Source organism: Galeopterus variegatus, unplaced genomic scaffold (genome assembly GCF_000696425.1).
Source record: "Galeopterus variegatus unplaced genomic scaffold, G_variegatus-3.0.2 Scaffold5943, whole genome shotgun sequence".
Lineage (NCBI taxonomy): Eukaryota > Metazoa > Chordata > Mammalia > Dermoptera > Cynocephalidae > Galeopterus > Galeopterus variegatus.
Window position 1 is genome coordinate 67716 of NW_007732054.1, and position 18952 is coordinate 86667.

At 55.8% G+C, this 18952-nt stretch overlaps 1 protein-coding gene across 1 annotated transcript; it reads left to right on the forward strand.

Annotated features, from left to right (window-relative positions):
- Positions 1–424: 424 nt before the first annotated feature.
- SART1 (squamous cell carcinoma antigen recognized by T cells) lies at positions 425–12910 on the forward strand. The gene is made up of 19 exons (XM_008590243.1): positions 425–482; positions 889–944; positions 1471–1597; positions 1722–1827; positions 2056–2133; positions 2245–2344; positions 2436–2578; positions 2705–2911; positions 3606–3730; positions 3813–3952; positions 4050–4192; positions 10209–10382; positions 10533–10643; positions 10943–11030; positions 11479–11569; positions 11682–11817; positions 12416–12505; positions 12592–12713; positions 12826–12910. Exons 3-19 carry the CDS (start codon positions 1518–1520, stop codon positions 12842–12844), a joined length of 1953 nt encoding a protein of 650 aa, XP_008588465.1. The 5' UTR covers positions 425–482; positions 889–944; positions 1471–1517; the 3' UTR covers positions 12845–12910.
- Positions 12911–18952: the final 6042 nt, after the last annotated feature.

The following is an 18952-nucleotide window of genomic DNA, read 5'->3' on the forward strand; positions in this document are numbered from 1 at the left end:
CCAGGAATGACTGACTGTGCTGTGGAGTTCTGGGGATAGTGGTTAATTTTGACCAGTTATCAAGCAGGGTTTCATGAAGGAGGTGGTGTTTGGTGTTTACTTGAATAGAATTTTGTCAATCAGAGCAAGACCAGAGAGGACAGTTTAGGTTGAGGATACAGAATATACAAAAGTGGAGAGGGCAGAGTGAGAGATGCAGACATTGGGACCTCTTGGTTCAGGAAAGGGAGGTATGCGGAAGAGTCAGGGCTCTCAGAGACTGGAGTTGGGTCCAAGGAGCTGCCGGGGAGCTTGGTGGAGGAAGGCTGCTGTCTCAGTAGGCCCAGCTGCTGGTCAGGGCCCTTATCTTTGCCCTGTGGCTGGAGCCAAGGCTGCTGGCTGCTGGGTCCTGTGTTCAGCTCCTGAGACATGCTTCTTGTTCCAGCTGCCAGCTCCAAAACCAGCTCAGGAGATGCCTCCTCACTCAGCATCGAGGAGACTAAGTAAGTCCCATCTTCCTTATGTTTCTCCTTTTTTCTTTTGGGATGGGTGGCTTTTGTGGCTGTCATTTGGTGAGGCTTTCCCATACTAAATCGTGCTGATTGTAGTTGGAAGGGCTGTGTAAGTCATCTTAGCCAACCATTTGAGTTACAGAAAAGGAATCTGAGACATAAGAGGAAGGATGAAGGGGAAGGATGGCGTTCACTAGTTAGGGGCAGGCCACGCCTAGCTCCCATGGTCCCTGATTTGGAGGCCAGTGCCCTTCCCGGTGCCTTAGGTGGCCTGGGTTAGGCCTTGTGTTTGGGACCCTTAGGACCACTGATTCCCACCGTTTTCACCTCCTGTATCTTTGGAAATGATGCCCCGTTTCTCTGACAGCCCCTAGCACTTGTTATCTCTTGTCCTCAGTAAACTCCGGGCCAAGTTGGGGCTGAAACCCTTGGAGGTCACTGCCATCAAAAAGGGTAAGTGTGGGGTGGAGGAGGGGGTTGGGGCGGGGTCGGTGGGGAGAGGCCATCTGAAGGGGTCTTTGAAGAAAGGGGGGTTAGAGCGCAGGTTCAGCACACATGGTAGTCTTGTGTGCACGTGTACTCGCCAGAAGGCACGAGGCCCCTCCTTGCTGTCATAATGGGGCTTTTGGACTCTGCTTGCTCTATAGGTTTGAACAGTTGGCCATTCCCCTGGCCATGAGGTGGTATTAGGTGGGCTGAGAGATGTGCACAGTTGCTGCAGACATCTGGGCTATGAAAGGGTTGATTTTTTTTTTTTAAGCGTGATTTGAGGAGCTTTGGAAGGCCTGAAGGGTCCTGTCATGCTGTGTGGGTGACACAGGAGTGTGGGGATGAAGTGGGAGTAGAGAGGTAAAGGATTCTTCCTGCCTCTCCTGGTCCCTTCTGGCCCCCTGAGCTGGAAGGGGGCAGGGTGAGTGGCTCCCTCCTCTCCCCACCAGCCATGGGCAGGCATAGCCTCACGTCTGGGCCCCCCTTCCAGAGGCGGGCACCAAGGAGGAGCCCGTGGCAGCCGATGTCATCAACCCCATGGCCTTGCGTCAGCGAGAGGAGCTACGGGAGAAGTTGGCGGCTGCCAAGGAAAAGCGCCTGCTGAACCAAAAGCTGGGGTGAGAGGTTGCGGCCAGGACGGGCAAAGGAAGGGCTGAGGAGGCTGCCATCCTTGGCTGCCTCTTGAGTCGAGTGGGGAGCAGGAGCTGGGCCCCCTAGAGTGTCATTCTCTTTCTCCTTCAGGAAGATAAAGACACTGGGGGAGGATGACCCCTGGCTGGATGACACTGCAGCGTGGATTGAGAGGAGCCGGCAGCTACAGAAAGAGAAGGACTTGGCAGAGAAGAGGGTGAGCACTTGGGCAGCTTGGGTTGCTGCGGCTGCCTGCTACCTGTGGGGCCTGACTGGACAGTGAGGCTGGGCTCAGCAGGAGGCCTGTGGTCAGCAGTCTGCTTTGGATCCCCAGACATTTGCACACCAGGCTGGCCCTTTTTGCACGCCCCTTTGGTAGAGCTTTGGTGTTTTCTGGTGATGCTGGATGGCCTGAGATCATAGGTCAACCCCCTCTATCCCACAGGCCAAACTGCTAGAGGAGATGGACCAAGAGTTTGGCGTCAGCACTCTGGTGGAGGAGGAGTTTGGGCAGCGGCGGCAGGTGAGGCTGCAGTAGCTGGGAGGGTGGTGGAGCGTGCACAGCTGGCCTTGGTGCTGTGCACCCAGGGCTGGGTGGGGGAGGCTCCTGACTCAGCTGAATCTTCCCCCTTAGGACCTGTACAGTGCCCGGGACCTGCAGGGCCTCACTGTGGAGCACGCTATTGATTCCTTCCGAGAAGGGGAGACTGTGATCCTCACCCTCAAGGACAAAGGTGAGGTGGGCTGGGGTGCTCTGGTTTGGGGCACAGGCACTGCTGGGTTGAGGGCAAGCGTGAATAGCTACTGCTTCTGTTCTGTCCCCAGGTGTGCTGCAGGAGGAGGAGGATGTGCTGGTTAACGTGAACCTGGTAGATAAAGAGCGGGCAGAGAAAAACGTGGAGCTGCGGAAGAAGAAGCCCGACTACCTGCCTTATGCAGAGGATGAAAGTGTGGACGACTTGGCACAGGCACAGCCCGGGCAGGGTGGGAGGCTGGGGTAGAGAACATCAGGAGTGGGGGGCTATGAGGAGGTGACAGCGCCGTGGTTTTTCAGGAGCCAGCCTAGGTCCCAACTCGCACCTCTTGCCTTGCAGCAAAAACCTCGCTCTATCCTGTCCAAGTATGATGAGGAGCTCGAGGGGGAGCGGCCACAATCCTTCCGTTTGGAGCAGGGCGGCATGGCTGATGGCCTGCGGGAACGGGAGCTGGAAGAGATCCGGGCCAAGCTGCGGCTGCAAGCTCAGTCCCTGAGCACGGCGGGGCCCCGGCTGGCCTCTGAGTACCTCACACCCGAGGAGATGGTGAGCCCCTCCTATGCTTTGGAACTGGGGTGGTGAGTCTCCCTCCCGTGGGGTCACGTGCTGCCAGCACACACAGGAGGTCTAGTGTTCACGCAGTGCTTGTCCTCGTGGGTAAACAGTAAATGGCAGCCCTGGGGGAGGTGCCAAGTGTAGATGGCACAGTGACTGTTGAGCCACATGGGCCTGAGTTTGTGCTCATGCTCAGTTGCGCAGCCAGCTTGTGCCTTGGCTGAATCATTTAATGGGGAACCTTGGGCACCCATCTGAAATGGCGGTGGCAGGAGCTGCCTGCTGAGAGGATTAGCCATAACGTGGGTAAATGGCAATTTTATAGGCATATGTGGATGTTGCACATGGAGTGACTTCATGAACACAGAGGTAGACAGCTGGTGCGGTCATGTCTTGGCTAGGTGGGTGAGGGCAGGATGTTAGAGCTGGACTGTCGAGGCCTGCAGTCCTGGCTCTCTCAGGAGCTGGGTGACCTTGGGCAGGGTGCTGAACCTCTCTGTGCCTCAGATCCCTCATTTCACAGGTGGGATGGATAATAGCACCCACCTCACGTTGTTGGTGTACGGGAGGTGCTTAGGACAGTGGCTGGCACAGAGTAACAGTACTGAAGCGTTCGCTCTCATGGGCTTGCGGCTGGCCCGCTTTCCTCCCTTCCCTTTTCACATCTCCCCTCTCTTTCCCTCAGGTGACCTTTAAAAAGACCAAGCGGAGGGTGAAGAAAATCCGCAAGAAGGAGAAGGAGGTGGTAGTGCGGGCGGATGACTTGCTGCCTCTTGGGGACCAGAGTCAAGATGGGGACTTTGGTTCCAGGTGGGCTCTGACTTGGTGGTGGGGTGTGAGGGCTGGGCTGGCCCAGGGGCCAGTACTCACCGGAGAGCCCTCCTTCCCCCAGATTGCGGGGTCGGGGGCGGCGCCGAGTGCCGGAGGTAGATGAGGAGGCCCAGGAGGAGGAGGAGGAGGAGGAGGAGTCCGTGCCTCAGCCGCCGCCATCGGATGACACCCGAGTGGAGAACATGGACATCAGCGATGAGGGTGAGGGGCTGGCCAGCAGCGGGTGGGCCGGAGGGCTGGGGACAGGAGTCCTAGGGCCAGGCTGTGGTCTGAGCAGCATCCCCTGTGTTTCCACCAGAGGAGGGTGGAGCGCCACCATCAGGGTCCCCAGAGGTGCTGGAGGAGGACGAGGCGGAGCTGGAGCTGCAGAAGCAGCTGGAGAAGGGGCGCCGGCTGCGGCAGCTGCAGCAGCTCCAGCAGCTACGAGACAGTGGCGAGAAGGTGAGGCTGGCCGCGGGGGTGACTGCTGTGTCTGTGGCACCCTGTCCTCATGAGTATCGCGCTTGTGACGTGACAGTCCCATATAGAGTCTCTTCCATTTCTGGATTTCTGCCGAGTTTTCATCACAAGGTGCTTGTTGGAGTGCTAGGGTCCTCGCCTCTCTGCTTTCCTCCATGAATGTTTGTCGAGTGCCTCCCATGAGGAAGGCCTTGTGCTGGGGCTGGGCAGTGCTTATTGGGCTCACTTCCTAGTGTGCCGGGGAAATGGCAGTGACCTGTGAACACAGGAGTGCACAGAGTAACTTCTGATGGTGACACAAGCTGGGAAGACAGCGAAACCAGATGCCGTGCGAGAGTAGCTGCAGGGTTGGGGTCTTAGATGGGCTGTTCAGGGAAGACCTGGGGTGACATTTGAACTGAGGCTTAACACAAAGGAGCCTACAAAGGGGGTGGAGGCAGGGTGGACAGATGTGCAGTAGTGACACCAGATGTCTTCAGGAGAAATGACCTAAGAGTTCCTGAGGACCAGGTGGGCTGGAGCAGAGGGCCCAGGGGTGGTGGCGTGAGCCGAGGTGGACAGGTCAGTGGGGCCAGCTTGTGTGGGGCCGTCGCTGGCTCTCCCAGGGCACTTGTGTGTGCCAGGCACTGCTCAAATGCTTTATGTGTATTGAACACTTAATCCTCACAGCAGCACCCTGTGAGGAAGGTTCCATTATCTCCACTTTATAGATGAGGAAACTGAGGCACAGGCATTAGGCAAGCTGCCCAAGTTTCCATGGCTGGTAAGTGGCAGAGCTAGGATTCGAACAGCTTGACTCCGGAGGCCACACTTTAAACCCTTACACTTCCTACCCAGGAAGAGAGAGGGGCTAGAGTGAGCCTGGGTGGCCATGTCGGTGGCATGAGGTGGGGGCTCCTGCAGGGAGCAGCGGCCCCTGAGGTAGGAGGAAAGCTGCAGGAGTGAGGCCTCACGGAAGCCACAGGTGAGGGCGTGAGGGAGCCCCGCAGTGTGAGCCTCCCAGGTGAGGGCGTGAGGGAGCCCCACAGTGCCACTGAGAGCAGGGTCAGGTCTGGCACAGTGGAGACAGTGCTTGTGCACGCAGGAGAACCGGAAGGATAGGGAGCTGAGGAAGGGAGGGAGGGCTGCAATTTGGGACAATTCCTTAGAGCAGGGTTGGGCGGATTTCGGTTAAAAGGCCAGGTAATAAACATTTGAGGCATAAGGGAGTGTGGTCTTCGTTGAAGCTACTCAGGTGCTCTGCCGTTACAGCAAAAGCAGACACAGCTGATGTGTAAATGAACGAGTGTGGCTGTGTTCCAATAAAACTTTATAAAAACAGGTGGTAGGCTGTTTGCCCAGCCCTGCTCTGAAGAGGAGCAGAGAAATGGGCAATAGGCTGAAGGAGGTTTTTCATTTCCATATTCAATAACTAATACCATTAATACTTAAAAGTTAGGGCCGGCTGGTTAGCTCAGTTGGTTGAACACAGCCTTATAACACCAAGGTCACAGGTTTAGATTCCCATACCAGCCAGCAGCAAAAAAAAAAAAAAAAATTAAAATGCTGTACCCAAGAATCACGGACTTTCATGGGTGAAAGGATTATGAAGGTTAGATAGCCGGGGCTAAGGCCTCGCTGCACATTAGAATCCCCTGGGAAGGTATTTAAACATACGTGAGCTACACCCCATGTCATTTTTATTAAGTGAAGCAAAAAAGCCACTGAAGAGCTCGCCTGTGTGTCGGCTGTTGAGACTTTCCAGCTTTTAGTCTTCGTGGCCGGCACAGTGCCCGGGAGTATGCATGGGTAGAGAGCTTTGTGCCTCCATGGAGTCATTTTCCTAGAACAGATTCGTCAGGTTGAAGAGAAGGGTCATCTTGAAACCCACCTTTTCTCCTTCCCTCCCACACTGACCGGTGCCTGCTGCTGTGCTGCTGCTGGCGCTGTCGTGGGGAGTGAGACGGGACCTCACAGCGTTCACAGTGCAGAGTTAAGAGTTTGCAAGCAGCAGGTATNATCCCCTGGGAAGGTATTTAAACATACGTGAGCTACACCCCATGTCATTTTTATTAAGTGATGGAGACTCTAGAGTATGTTTTATGCAAATGCAGGAAGAGGGAGAAATTAATGATGGAAGAGAAGAGAGATTTGCAGGCGGGGCTGGGACTTGGAGTTCAGTGGCGGGTGGGAAGGAGGGACTTTGTTGGTGCACACTGACGCCAAGCTGGGTAGATGATAGGGACGTAAGAGGAGGGGATGATGGGTGTGCGCACGTGGACTGGAGTCTTGATGCGGTTGAAGGTTTGTGGATGGAGGTTAATAGAGTACATGAGCTGGAAGGATGGGATGTCATAGACACAGAATCCTTGCAGTTGAGATTCGGAAGGGGGCGTGGCCATGAGTGATGGCAAGGGCAGCAGTGTGACCCCGGGAGGGTGGGGCTGAGGAAGTGGCCATTGGAGGCGAGGTGGGCAAGGAACCCATGGGGCAGAGTTGGTGGATGGGTCATTTTGAACACAGAGGTCTTCCAAAAGGGAAGATAGAGAGTTGACATCTTTCATGTAAGAAGGGCTGAGGTGGGGAGTTTGGAAGTGACAGGACTAAGAAGGAATAGCAAGGGACACAGGCTGGTGGCATGACAGGGGGACTGGGACACACACACCCCTGCTGTCCAGTCCCTTGGGTACTTTGGGTTTGAGAGGAAAGCAGCCTCCGCTTGAGAAGACTGTGGGGAGTTGCATCATGAAGGGACAGTGGCCTTCGTGAGGGCACGAAGATGCAGGGAATATGAAGCAAAAAAGCCACTGAAGAGCTCGCCTGTGTGTCGGCTGTTGAGACTTTCCAGCTTTTAGTCTTCGTGGCCGGTACAGTGCCCGGGAGTATGCATTGGTAGAGAGCTTTGTGCCTCCATGGAGTCATTTTCCTAGAACAGATTCGTCAGGTTGAAGAGAAGGGTCATCTTGAAAACCCACCTTTTCTCCTTCCCTCCCACACTGACCGGTGCCTGCTGCTGCGCTGCTGCTGGCGCTGTCGTGGGAAGTGAGACGGGACCTCACAGCGTTCACAGTGCAGAGTTAAGAGTTTGCAAGCAGCAGGTATTTCCTAAGTGCCCATCAAACAGCCGTGACTGCAGCACCAGAAGCAGAGAAGCCTTTGTCCTCAGGGAGCTTCTGTTCTAGTGTGAGGAGACAAAAGGAAGTAAAAAAGAAACGTAACGTCAGGGGGTGGTAACCAACGTGAAAATAGATGCCAAAAGGCAAGGCGCTCGAGAGTGGTTGTGGGTGAAGGAGCGTTCTTAAGTAGGGTGGCCAAGGAAGGCCTTCCTGAGAAGGTGACATTTGACCCAAGATCCAAATGAAGTGAGCCTCAGTGACACCTGAGGAAGTCAGTCCAGGCTGTGGACACCAAGGCCCTGTGGGCTCGGCTTGCTCAGGGAGCGTCACCTAGGACCCTCACTCAGTGCAGGAGCAATGCGAAGGTGAGAGGAACGACATGGCAGGTGTCACTGGAGGCCCGGGCTGGCAGAGCCCTGAGGTGGTGGTAAAGAGTTAGCCACCAGAGGGCTTCAGTCTGGCTGCTTTTTTTCAAAGATCATTCTGGTTGCTATGTTAGAATAAACAGATTACAGATGGAAGGAGGGAGATCAGTTAGAACATTCTTACAGCCGGTCATCCAGTCGAGATGACAGTCTGCTAGGGCGGTAGCCGTGGAGATGGTAAGAAGTGGTTGTGTTCGGAACGTATTCCGAGGGTAGCACTGACAGTATAGTCGTCTCCGTGTCTGCAGGGTTTTTTTTCACAGCCCCCACAGATACCAAAATCCCTGGATGCTCAGGTCAGTAAGTGGGGTTTTGTACAATCAGTTACCTGTTTGGGGGAGAAAAGGTCATTAGGTGCGTACCTCACACCTAACAGGTAGATTGAGAACTTCGAAGTAAAAACATTTCAGAACAAAATTAAGGAAATTATGTTTATGACTTTGCAGTAGAAAAAGATTTCTTAAGATATAGAGCATAAACCGTGAAGGAAAAACTTTTAACTACATAGAAATTAAGAACTTACTTTTTTAAAAAAAAGTAACATGAAGAATGTAAAAAGTCCATATAATTGCCCATGTACACAGTCAACAATGGGTTGGTGTCAAGAATAATGAGCAAAAAAAAAAAAGAAAAAGAAAAGTAGGCAGGAGACCCGAATAGGCAGTTCTCAGAAGAGGAAGGATAAATGGCCAGTAAAATGCCCAGTGAGGCTCCCCTTCATCAGTGGTCACACAAGGTGAGTTAAAACAGTGACGTACCATGTCCCACCCGCACAATTTGGCAAAAATGGGAAAGTCTGACAATATCAAGTGTGAGTGAGGATGCAGAGTGACCGGCGTTCTATACTACGCGGCCACGTGAGCGAGTCTCATTAGATTGGGGGACGGTGTGTGACCCAGAGCCACAGCCGTGTGTGCCCAGGGCCTGGCCCTGACATCCCACTCCCAAGTGGGTAGCCCAGAGAAGCGTCTGCATGTGCACCAGAAAACAAGCATCGGATCACTGTAGCATTGTTATTTATGGTAACAGAAAAAGTCCATCCTCAGTGGGCTAGATGGAGGTTTATTCTTATCATAGGATGTGCTTCTGTAGTGACAAGCCAATGAGCTACAGCCACTCACGTCAAGAATCATCTCAAGGGACCAGCCCATGGTTCACTCGGGAGACTGTGGTGCTGATAACACCAAGGCCATGAGTTTGGATCCCTATATAGGGATGGCCGGTTAGCTCACTGGGTGAGCGTGGTGCTGACAACACCAAGTCAAGGGTTAAGATCCCCTTACCGGTCATCTTTAAAGAAAAAATAAAAAAGAATCATCTCAAAATGTATACTTTTTACAAAGCAAATCACAGAAGAACCATACAGTGTGGTTTAGATTACATAGCATTTTTTAAATGCACAACAAAACAACTCGTTGTTCAGGGACAGGTCCTCATGTGGTAAAACCGTAAAGAAGCCGGTGAATCATGACCGCAGGGCCATACAGTGTGGTTTAGATTACATAGCATTTTTTAAATGCACAACAAAACAACTCGTCGTTCAGGGACAGGTCCTCATGTGGTAAAACCGTAAAGAAGCCGGTGAATCATGACCGCAGGGGGAGGAGGCGCCAGGGCTCGAAAGGGTGTTAATGGTGTTTCTCCGTCCGGGTCATGGGTACATATGTGTTTGCTTGGTTGTTATTTTTAGAAACATGCATGTGTTAGACTCCTTTTAGGTTTATGATGAAGTTCATTAAAAATAAATGTAATATAATGGAAGGAAGAGGGTGCAGAAGTGGATGTGGTTACTAGAAACTTCTCTGAGGTGTTTGCTGTCATGGGGGCTGCAAAATTGAGGGAGGATTTTTTAAAATACTAGATAATCCTCATGTGCGTGGCCAGGCATCTGCTTCGACAGGAGGGAAGGCAGCGGGCGTGGATGCCTGTGCGTGGGTCGCCAGACTCGGTGCTAGAAGCATGTAGACGTTCTCAGGGTGCCTGCTTTCTCCATGAAGTAGGAAGTGAGAAGCTAGACTGTAGGAAGTCAAAAGAGTGGGCCCCCTGACTGCCCTGCAGCCTCAGGGAAGGGGTTCTGGAAGAAGTGCTGTCCACACTGAGTCCTGACACAGGAGTTTTTGGAGAGGAGCAGGTGGCAGGAGGGGCCCTGGAGGAAGGTGCATGAGGGGCTTCAGAGAGGGGTCTGCACGGGCCTGGTCAGGAATGGCCTGACGTGTAGCAGGTGGGATTTTGGATGTTAATTCAAAGGGCAGTCAGGAGCCACTGGTGGATTTGGAGCAGAGGAGTGACCTGGTGAGATAGGTGCAGAGTGGAGACAGCCTGGGGCAGTCAGAGGGAAGTGGAGCCCGGTGGGAGGTTCCGTGTGGGCTACAGCAGTGACTTATCTTGCTGCCACCTGGGAGGATCCTTGGGTTCCTGGGTCTCAGCAGCATCACCCCAGAAACTTCCGGGTTTGCCCACAGCTGCTCCCTCCCCCAGGTGGTGGAGATTGTGAAGAAGCTGGAGTCTCGGCAGCGGGGCTGGGAGGAGGATGAAGATCCCGAGCGGAAGGGGGCCATCGTGTTCAACGCCACGTCGGAGTTCTGCCGCACCTTGGGGGAGATCCCCACCTACGGGCTGGCCGGCAACCGGGAGGAGCAGGAAGAGCTCATGGTGGGTCTCGGCCGCAGCCCCCCACCCCTGCACGTCCCCGGCCTGCACTGCTTTTAGCTGGGGCTGCTGGTCTTCGGTGACAAGCCTCAGTGCCCTGGTGGAGTGGGCTGGCTGGGGCTGCATGGCTGACCCCACTCTTCTGTCCCTCAGGACTTTGAGCGGGATGAGGAGCGCTCAGCCAATGGCGGCTCCGAGTCTGACGGGGAGGAGAACATCGGCTGGAGCACAGTCAACCTGGACGAGGAGAAGCAGCAGCAGGATGTGAGGGGCGCAGGGCCGGGGTGGGGGGCTGGGCTTGGGCTTGGGCTTGGGATGGAACGTGCGGGCTCAGCCCCGCCCTTCCCTTCCTAGCTGTGGACCCTGGGTAGGTCGCTCGGTGTCTCCGAGCCTCGGTCTCCTCATCTGTAGGATGGGCTCAACAAGCCTCCAAGGGTTAGCTGAGGATTAGGTGAGGCCTGTCGTATAGGGCCTGGCACCTGGTGGGGGGTGACTGGTGGGTATTGGGGGTGAGAAGAGCCCATGTGTCCTGCTGACCACCCCCACCGTGTGCTGTCCCCCAGTTCTCTGCCTCCTCCACTACAATTCTGGACGAGGAGCCTATCGTGAATAGAGGGCTGGCAGCCGCCCTGCTCCTGTGTCAGAACAAAGGTAAGGGACACAGCGGTGCGAGCATTGGCAGGAAGAGGGCTGGTGGTCCCCTCTGTCACCTCTTTCTGTCAGTCTCGATGCTCTGAGCTGCTCCTTCTACCGACCCTGGTTCTGGGCAGCCACAGAAGCGTCCCTTCTGCTCTGCCTTCCGGGCTCCATACCTCCTCCTGGAAGGAGTCCTGGCTTTGGCGCAGGGGGACCCTGATGTTAGGATCCCAGCTCTGCCATTCACTTGGCCAGTGGCCCTTGGCGAGAACTTGATTTCTCTGAGTCTGTTTTCTGCATCTGCAAACAGGCCTGATGGCTTCCCTTCCCACAGCATGGCCGTGAGGGCCCGGGGTGGCTGCTGTGCTGCGGGGGCACAGCTTGCTCTGCCCTCAGGCTGCCCTGCAGCGGTGCCTGTCTGAGGGGCCGGGCAGCCTGAGTTTGACCGCCCCTCTGTCTGCAGGGCTGCTGGAGACCACAGTGCAGAAGGTGGCCCGGGTAAAGGCCCCAAACAAGTCCCTGCCCTCAGCCGTGTACTGCATCGAGGACAAGATGTGAGTATGACAGGGACATGTGGGGGGCCATGGGGCTGTGGCCAGCTTGGGGCTGCTGGGCCACAGGCAGTTGGGTGGCAACTCACACTCAGGTCCCTGTGTCTTGGGCCAGGGCCATTGATGACAAGTACAGCCGACGGGAGGAGTACCGAGGCTTCACCCAGGACTTCAAGGAGAAGGACGGCTACAAGCCTGATGTGAAAATCGAGTACGTGGATGAGACAGGCCGGAAACTCACACCCAAGGAGGTGAGCAGGGCCCTTTGCAGATGCGAGCAGGCTAGGCAGAGGCTGGAGCCCCCGCCCTGCCCAGAGGGCAGAGCCCAAGGAGGCAGCACAGCGCTGCAGGGTCCTGGCTCAGCCAGGGGGCCTGGTGAAGTGTCAGAACGTCTGTGCCTCCCCTCAAAGGTGTGGCAGGGAGTCAGACAGGCCCTGAGGTACCTCTGCCTGCCTGCTATGTAGCACAAGCCCCTTCAATGGCTTTCCCTGTCCTCAGGGCCACCATTCTGATGGGTAGTGTCCAGGCCCTTCCTCTCTCATAGCCATCCCAGCTCCAGCTGGAGGCCTCACAAGCTGGTGACCCTCCTGCTCCCCACACTCTGCCTGGCTTTGCCACCCTCTGGCCCAGCCCTGAGCTCCCCCATCGCAGCACATCCATCTCCTGAGCAAGTGCCTGCCTCTACCGCAGGCCCTGGAAGGTGCTGGGGGTAGTGTCCTTTTTCCATCCCCTTCCCACCCACCCCCCGGGCCTAGCTGGGCTGGGTGAATCAACACCCCCCACCCCTGTTGTGAAGCCCTGGCCTCACCTGGGGTCCCTGCAGTTCTGGTTCATGCACCGTGTCCCCAGGCTTTCCGGCAGCTGTCCCATCGCTTCCATGGGAAGGGCTCAGGCAAGATGAAGACAGAGCGGCGGATGAAGAAGTTGGACGAGGAGGCGGTGGGTACTCAGGGAGGTGGGGTCTGCATCTGCTAGTGCTGGGGTCTCTCCTGCCCCTGCCGTGCTCACTAGCCCCGACCCCACAGCTCCTGAAGAAGATGAGCTCCAGCGACACGCCCCTGGGCACCGTGGCTTTGCTCCAGGAGAAGCAGAAGGCCCAGAAGACTCCATACATCGTGCTCAGCGGCAGCGGAAAGAGCATGAACGCGTAAGTGGGGGCGCGAGTGGCAGGGGTGGGTGGCGGCCTTGTGGGGCCTGGTGGTAGGGTGGGAGGCCCGTACTGGCTTCTCTGCAGCCTCACGGCCCTCTTCTCTCTGCAGGAACACCATCACCAAGTGAGGCGGCCTCCCTCCCCTCTCCCCTCCCCAACTTTAATATTAAATAAAGTTCCCTCCTTATTTTTTCCTCCCTGGTCATGGTGCAAATTCCAGGGTTAGACCTGGGAGGAGGGGCAGGCAGTGCCCTCAGGCAGGCTGGGCCCCACCAGTCATGGTCAACTGCATGACCTCAGGCAAGTCACTGAACCTCTCTGAGCCTGAGTTCTGCCATCTATACAGTCACAACACCTCTGCTTCATGGGATGTTGTGTGAGGATTCGATGAACTCATTCATTTATTCATTCATTCACTTATTCACCTGGAATCCAAATGTGAGCAAGATGGGACAGATCTCTGAACATGCGAGCTTAAGGTCTGGCCTCTGCCAGAGGAGAACCGGCCATCAGGTGACATGAATAACTAAATTAGATGAAGGGAGAGAATTGGCCTGGATCCTCTAAGCCAGTCCTCCACCCAACCCTGGCCCCAGCCAGCCACAGAGAAGCCTTTGGTTTATTTTCTCCCCCAAGTTCTTTACCGCTGCCACCTAGCACAGGTTCTGGCTGTTGAAGCATCAGTCATGCCTTCTCTTCTGCAGGGGCTGTTTTCTGATAAGTGAAAGGTGTTTTTAGAGACGTCACCCTGGTCTCTCCTGGCCTCCGAGGTGCATGTCAGTGTCCTATAATCTCTCCCAGAGAGGCCACAGGGTGGCCCAGGACTGCCCAGCTTGGCATGGCCGGGACAGACAGAGGTCACCTCCTGTCCTCTGTCTCCTGTACTGCCTTGGCCTGTGTCAAAAAGGTTGATGACTGTCCTCAGGGCTGCATCTTGCCCAGGATTGGGCTGGGAGCTCCTTAGTGTGTGCTGCGAGGGGAGGCCTGGGCCAGTGTCTCCCGGGAGACTCGTCCCATGCACGGTTACATCAGGAAAGACAGATCCCTGGGAGTGAGCTCCATGAAGGAGGCTTGAATGAGCTGCTGGGGACACGCAGGAGCCCTGAATTGACAGGAAGACAAGTGGCTGCCTCCTGCCACCCCCCCACTCCCTGCACACCTAGATACGTCCAGATGGTTCCCAGATTTTAAGATAGAAAAAGTGAAACCAAAAAATAAATTGGAAACTGAATTGTTAAAAGTAATCTTGGAGTGAGAAAAATAAGCAAGGGATGAAACCCAGTTTCCTTAAACGAGGGGTGTGTGACGGCGTAACTTCCGCATGGCCAGAGCCAGGAGGCAACGTCATGTCACTTTCTCGAGCTCTGCCTCTCCACTTCTTCTGACGTCTACTTCGGACTTAATTTTCAATTTGGTTACTTCCTTGGCTTCCTCAGGAAGGCACCTGCCTTGGGGTGCACTTGGTGTGTCTGGGCTGGTCCAGGACAGGGAGTCACAGTCCGTTCCTCTCAGAAGCCTATGAGGTGCTTCCGGTGTCGTGGACGGGCGGTCGGCATTGCTGGCCTGAAGCGCAGGCCGTGGTGGGGTGTCAAGGCTTTCGCCTTGTCTGCAGGAAATGTCCCATCAGGAGGCTGTTGCTGCCACTGTTGCAGCCAGAGACAATGAGACCTGGTCTTGGGCTAAGGTGGACCAGGTAGAACTAACCAGGTTTGGACCAGCAGGCCTGCTAACTTTCTGGCCCTCGTGTCTGGGCAGACTAAATTGTGAACCAGAGGGTAGAAGGGGCTTCCTCCAGGAAGTCTTCCAGGTGGTGCCTTCTGCTTGCTTCCTCTCTACATCCTGTGGCTCTTGGTCCCATCTGGGGGCTTGCACTTTGCACTGATGTACCCACCCTAGCCTGCTCCCCGGGCTGAGCCCTGCCCGCATGCTCGGGGCAGGAGGGATGGGAACCACCAAGTCCCCTGGAGACCTGAGTGCCCAGGGCAGGCAGAACCCAAGAAGGGCTGGTTCCAGCCTTGCTGCTCAGTAGGTGGCCAACGCCGGCCATATTCCCCTGGCCCTCAGGGATCTAGGAGCAGTGATTCCTCCTCAAGGCTTGGTCCGAGGGCTGGTGATCCCTGAGCCAGGGCCTGGAGGATGAGCCAGGTGGGGCACTAACTCACCCATCCAGAGCGCTGCTCATGTCCGCTTCTGCTGCCCGGCCTCAGGCAAGTTACCTCACAGACTCCTGGGGCTGGTGTAGGCATAGTGGAGAACTTGCGTCCTTTCACTGCTTTGACAGGTATTTGCTGAGCATTAGCTAGTGCCGGCCGGAGAGTACAGAGGAGCACAGCCAGATGGCTGGCTGGGGCCCGACAGGTGAGCAGCCGCTGGACCAGCCACAGCTGGCTGCAGACGTGGGAGCAGAGCCAGCCCCTGCCCCTCCACATGGCCTTGCTGAGAAGGCACCAGGGCCTGCCCCATCCGGCCGCTCAGCATCCCCTGCCTCAGCCCTCGGGCAGGCTACTCCACGGGGTGGGCCTTCTGGCTGTGGCAGGAACCCTGGCCCAGAGGCCAGACTGTTTACACCAGTGTGGTCTTGGCTCTGAGCAAGGGCGCAGGGTCCTCGTCTCCTCACTCTGGGGTCCTGCTCCCTCCAGCTGTGCCCACCCCCTGCTCAGGTCCTCCAGACAGCTCCTTCAGGCCCCCGTGGCCCCATCCTACCCTGTGGGCCAAGCTGTTGGCTAATGGCCCGTTTCTGTGTCCCCTCAAGGGTCCTCGTCTCCTCACTCTGGGGTCCTGCTCCCTCCAGCTGTGCCCACCCCCTGCTCAGGTCCTCCAGACAGCTCCTTCAGGCCCCTGTGGCCCCATCCTACCCTGTGGGCCAAGCTGTTGGCTAATGGCCCGTTTCTGTGTCCCCTCACAGTGGGGCGGGGTCTGTGGAGCCCACAGCACGAGGAACCTGTCCCACTCCTGGCCCCACACAGGGTCCTGCCTCTTCCTCTCACTAGTCTATATACGCTTCTGAGGGCCCAGGCAGGGCCTCCCAGCTAGGTACCCACGGGCAACTGGAAAAAGGTGCCCCCCTGGGCAGCTGGACCCAAGCTCTTGGGAACACTGCCTGGTGGGCTAGATTTGCACCCACTCATTCCCACAGTGTGATCCTTGGTGCCCCTCAGTGCCAAGCCCGTGATTGCTCCCAGGACCTTGGCTCCCTGCCCCACCTTCCCCAGCTGGTCTTGTCATCCTTTGGTGTCCTCAAGGGCTTGGTCCAGGGGCAGCTGGGCAGTGGCTGAAGGAGCTGAGCAGGATGAAGGCCTCTGGGGCGTCAGTGTCCTGTGCAGGGAGGGGCAGCTGTTCCCAGAGGAGGGGGATGTGCTCACGCTCCCCTTTCCTCCTTGCTCACTGTGCTGGGTGTCCCCCAACTCACCATCTACACGATCCTGGGAGCATTCCCTAACTTCGCTGAGCCCCGCTTCCGGCTCTCAGATGGTGAGAAAAGCCCCCCTCCTAGCGGTGCTGGGAGATTAGACGAGATGCAGCCTAGGAAGACTTGCACCAGGTGCAGAGAGAAGCTTCTCTGAAGCCCGACCAGCCCCACTCCTCCCCTGGCGCCGATGCAACATGGCAGAATGTCCAACCCCAGGAGGGCCAAGGTCGGGCTTCCTTGATCCTGTGGCACCATCGGTGCTTCCTGCGGACCATAGGCCAGACTTGTCCTCAGAGCTGGACTGGCTATTTTCATCCCCTGGAACTTGGCCAGGCATTGGAACTGAGTGTCTCCAAGGAGCAGCAAGAGATGCTGGTGCTTCTGGAAGCCAGTCCTGGGAGCCATTTATCCACTACGTTCTTGCCCCGAGGCACCAGAGCCTGAGCCCCGTTCCCCGCCTTCCCCAGCCCCACCGTGGCGCTGACTCCTCACCTGTTCATGTTGGTTTGGGTCCCTTCAGTGAAGGCCTCAGGCTAGGCCAAGAGCGAAGGAAAGGTGAGAGGGACAGAGGACTCTCCACAAAGGGGCTGCACACAGTCCCACCCGCCCATCCCCCTGGGGGCCGGGGACCTTCCTTGCCAGAGCTCCTTCCACACGAGAAACGTCTCCTTCCAGAGCGCAGGGAGGCCCCGGCCTCCACCTCCCGGTCCTGAGATGAGCCTGCCGGGGAGCGGGCCCCGTGCGCTAAGGGGCTGGGGTCATCCTGCTCACAGCCGCAGGTCTGGCTGCAGGACAGGGTCCTTTTCCCTTGCGCGTCTATGCTTCTTTACAAGTTATGTGTTTTGAACAGTGTATCTTTGCTCATTTTAAAAATACTTGAAGTTACCCAGTGAAGAGTCCTGCTTGTCTTGCGCCCCCCCGCCCGCAAGGGTAACGCTCCCTAACGATTTCATGGGAGTCCTCCCAGTGTTTCTTCATGCACATGACAGCTTCGGATGTATCATCTTACGCCCCCCTCTTGTTCTACACAGAGGGACAGGCTGGTCACACTGCTGTCTCTCCCAGGCACAGGGTGGCCGCCTTTCTTACAGCTGCAGCGTTCCCTTGTGGTTTCCAGTCCTTTTGCTGTTACAAACATGTGTCTGAGTGTATTTGTAGGATTTCAGGGAAGGTGACAGGAATCATGACAGGTCTTGCTCCGTCGTCCCTCCTATAGGCTGTGCCACGGTATCTGTCCCCACAGCCCGCCAGCCCTCTCCCTCTTCCTCGGAAGCGCTGCTCTGGGCTCTCTGCCTCGTGCACCTGTTCTCAGGGGAGCCGAGGACCTGCGCAGGATGCAGGGAGGGAGGTCCCCCAAACAGAAGCCTCCTGTGCCACCCCTTTCTCCAATGACCCCCCTCCATTGGCTCCTGCAGTGCCCACAGATGACCCTGACACTCGAGGGTGGCTGCAGACTCAGAGCTCCCGGATGCACAGGCCCCAGGGTGATGATTCCTTGCAGTAGGGCTGATGACAGGCCATCTTCTGGGAAGTCACTCGCAGATGAGGAGTTACGGGGCATCGGACCTATTTTTCCCTGGGGGTGCATCCTTGATTGGAGTGGCTGTTGCAGACACCGCCTTTGATTTCATGCTCACCTTCCGCCTTGATGAGAGATGCAGACGTGGCAGGTGACCATGGGGGCACTTCCACTGTCTGGCTGCTCAGGGGTGAGGATGGCGCTGGCTGCCCCTCATGGAATAGGGAGCATGCCTGGGATGGGGTGTGTCTGACGGCTCCATGGGGTGGTACAGAGGGGGCCAGGCCTCCCCTGGGCCCACCCCACTGCCCAGTAAACCATCGCTGTGGGCGCCACCCATCCAAGTCCCATCGCTGCGGACTTGGACCCAATGGGAAGGCTCTTCATCTGCCACCATGGCTGCCACCACTGCTACCAGATCCTCAGCCTAATAATGTCCTTTTTAGCAAAACTGCAGTCGTTGCCTTGACTTGTCAGGTCTCCTTAGTCTTTTTCAGTTTGGACAGTTCCTTAGATTTTCCTTGACTTTCATGACCTTGGCGCTTTTGAAGATTATAAGCCAGTTATTTTGTAGAAAGTCCCTGAGTTTGGGTTTGCTGTTCTGCACGATTAGAGTCAGGCCATGCAGCTCCAGTGAGGCTGTGCTCTTCTCTGTCCTTCACCTGCCCCAGGAATGGTGACATGTGCTGGGACCACTTGCTGGAGGCGTGTCTGCCGGGCTCCCCGTGGGACAGCTGCACCCGTCCCTCTTTGCACTCACTGCTCTTAGTGAGTGTTTTGCGAGGAGGTGTTTTGAAAGGATGCAAACAGCCCACTTCTCGTCAAATTTTCCATTTATTCATCAGTGTTTTGTGAGGAGGTGTTTTGAAAGGATGCAAACAGCCCACTTCTCGTCAAATTTTCCATTTATTCATCAACTTATTTACAGCAGTATGGACTCAAGGATTCCTATTTAATTCGGTGGGTTATAATCCAGTAGAATTATTATTTATTTTGGTGTGTGAGCTGTCCCAAGTTTCAGTAGTGGAAGCCCCTAGAAGCTGGCTTCTATGTCCTTTCGACAGATTTCCATCGTTCTTTGAGCACTTCCCTACTTTCTGCTAAATCAACCACCACAAAAACAGTGTTCTAGGCTCATCTTGTACGTTCCCTGCCCTGGTCCTAGAATCAGCCATTTCCCCAAATATCCCTTTTCCCAAATAGCATCCTTTTAGTGAGGGATGGTGTTAAAAACCAAGACCTGGACATTTCGTGTGCTCATTGTTTTTTTTTTTTTTTTTTTTTTTTTCTTTTTTTTTTTTTTTTTTT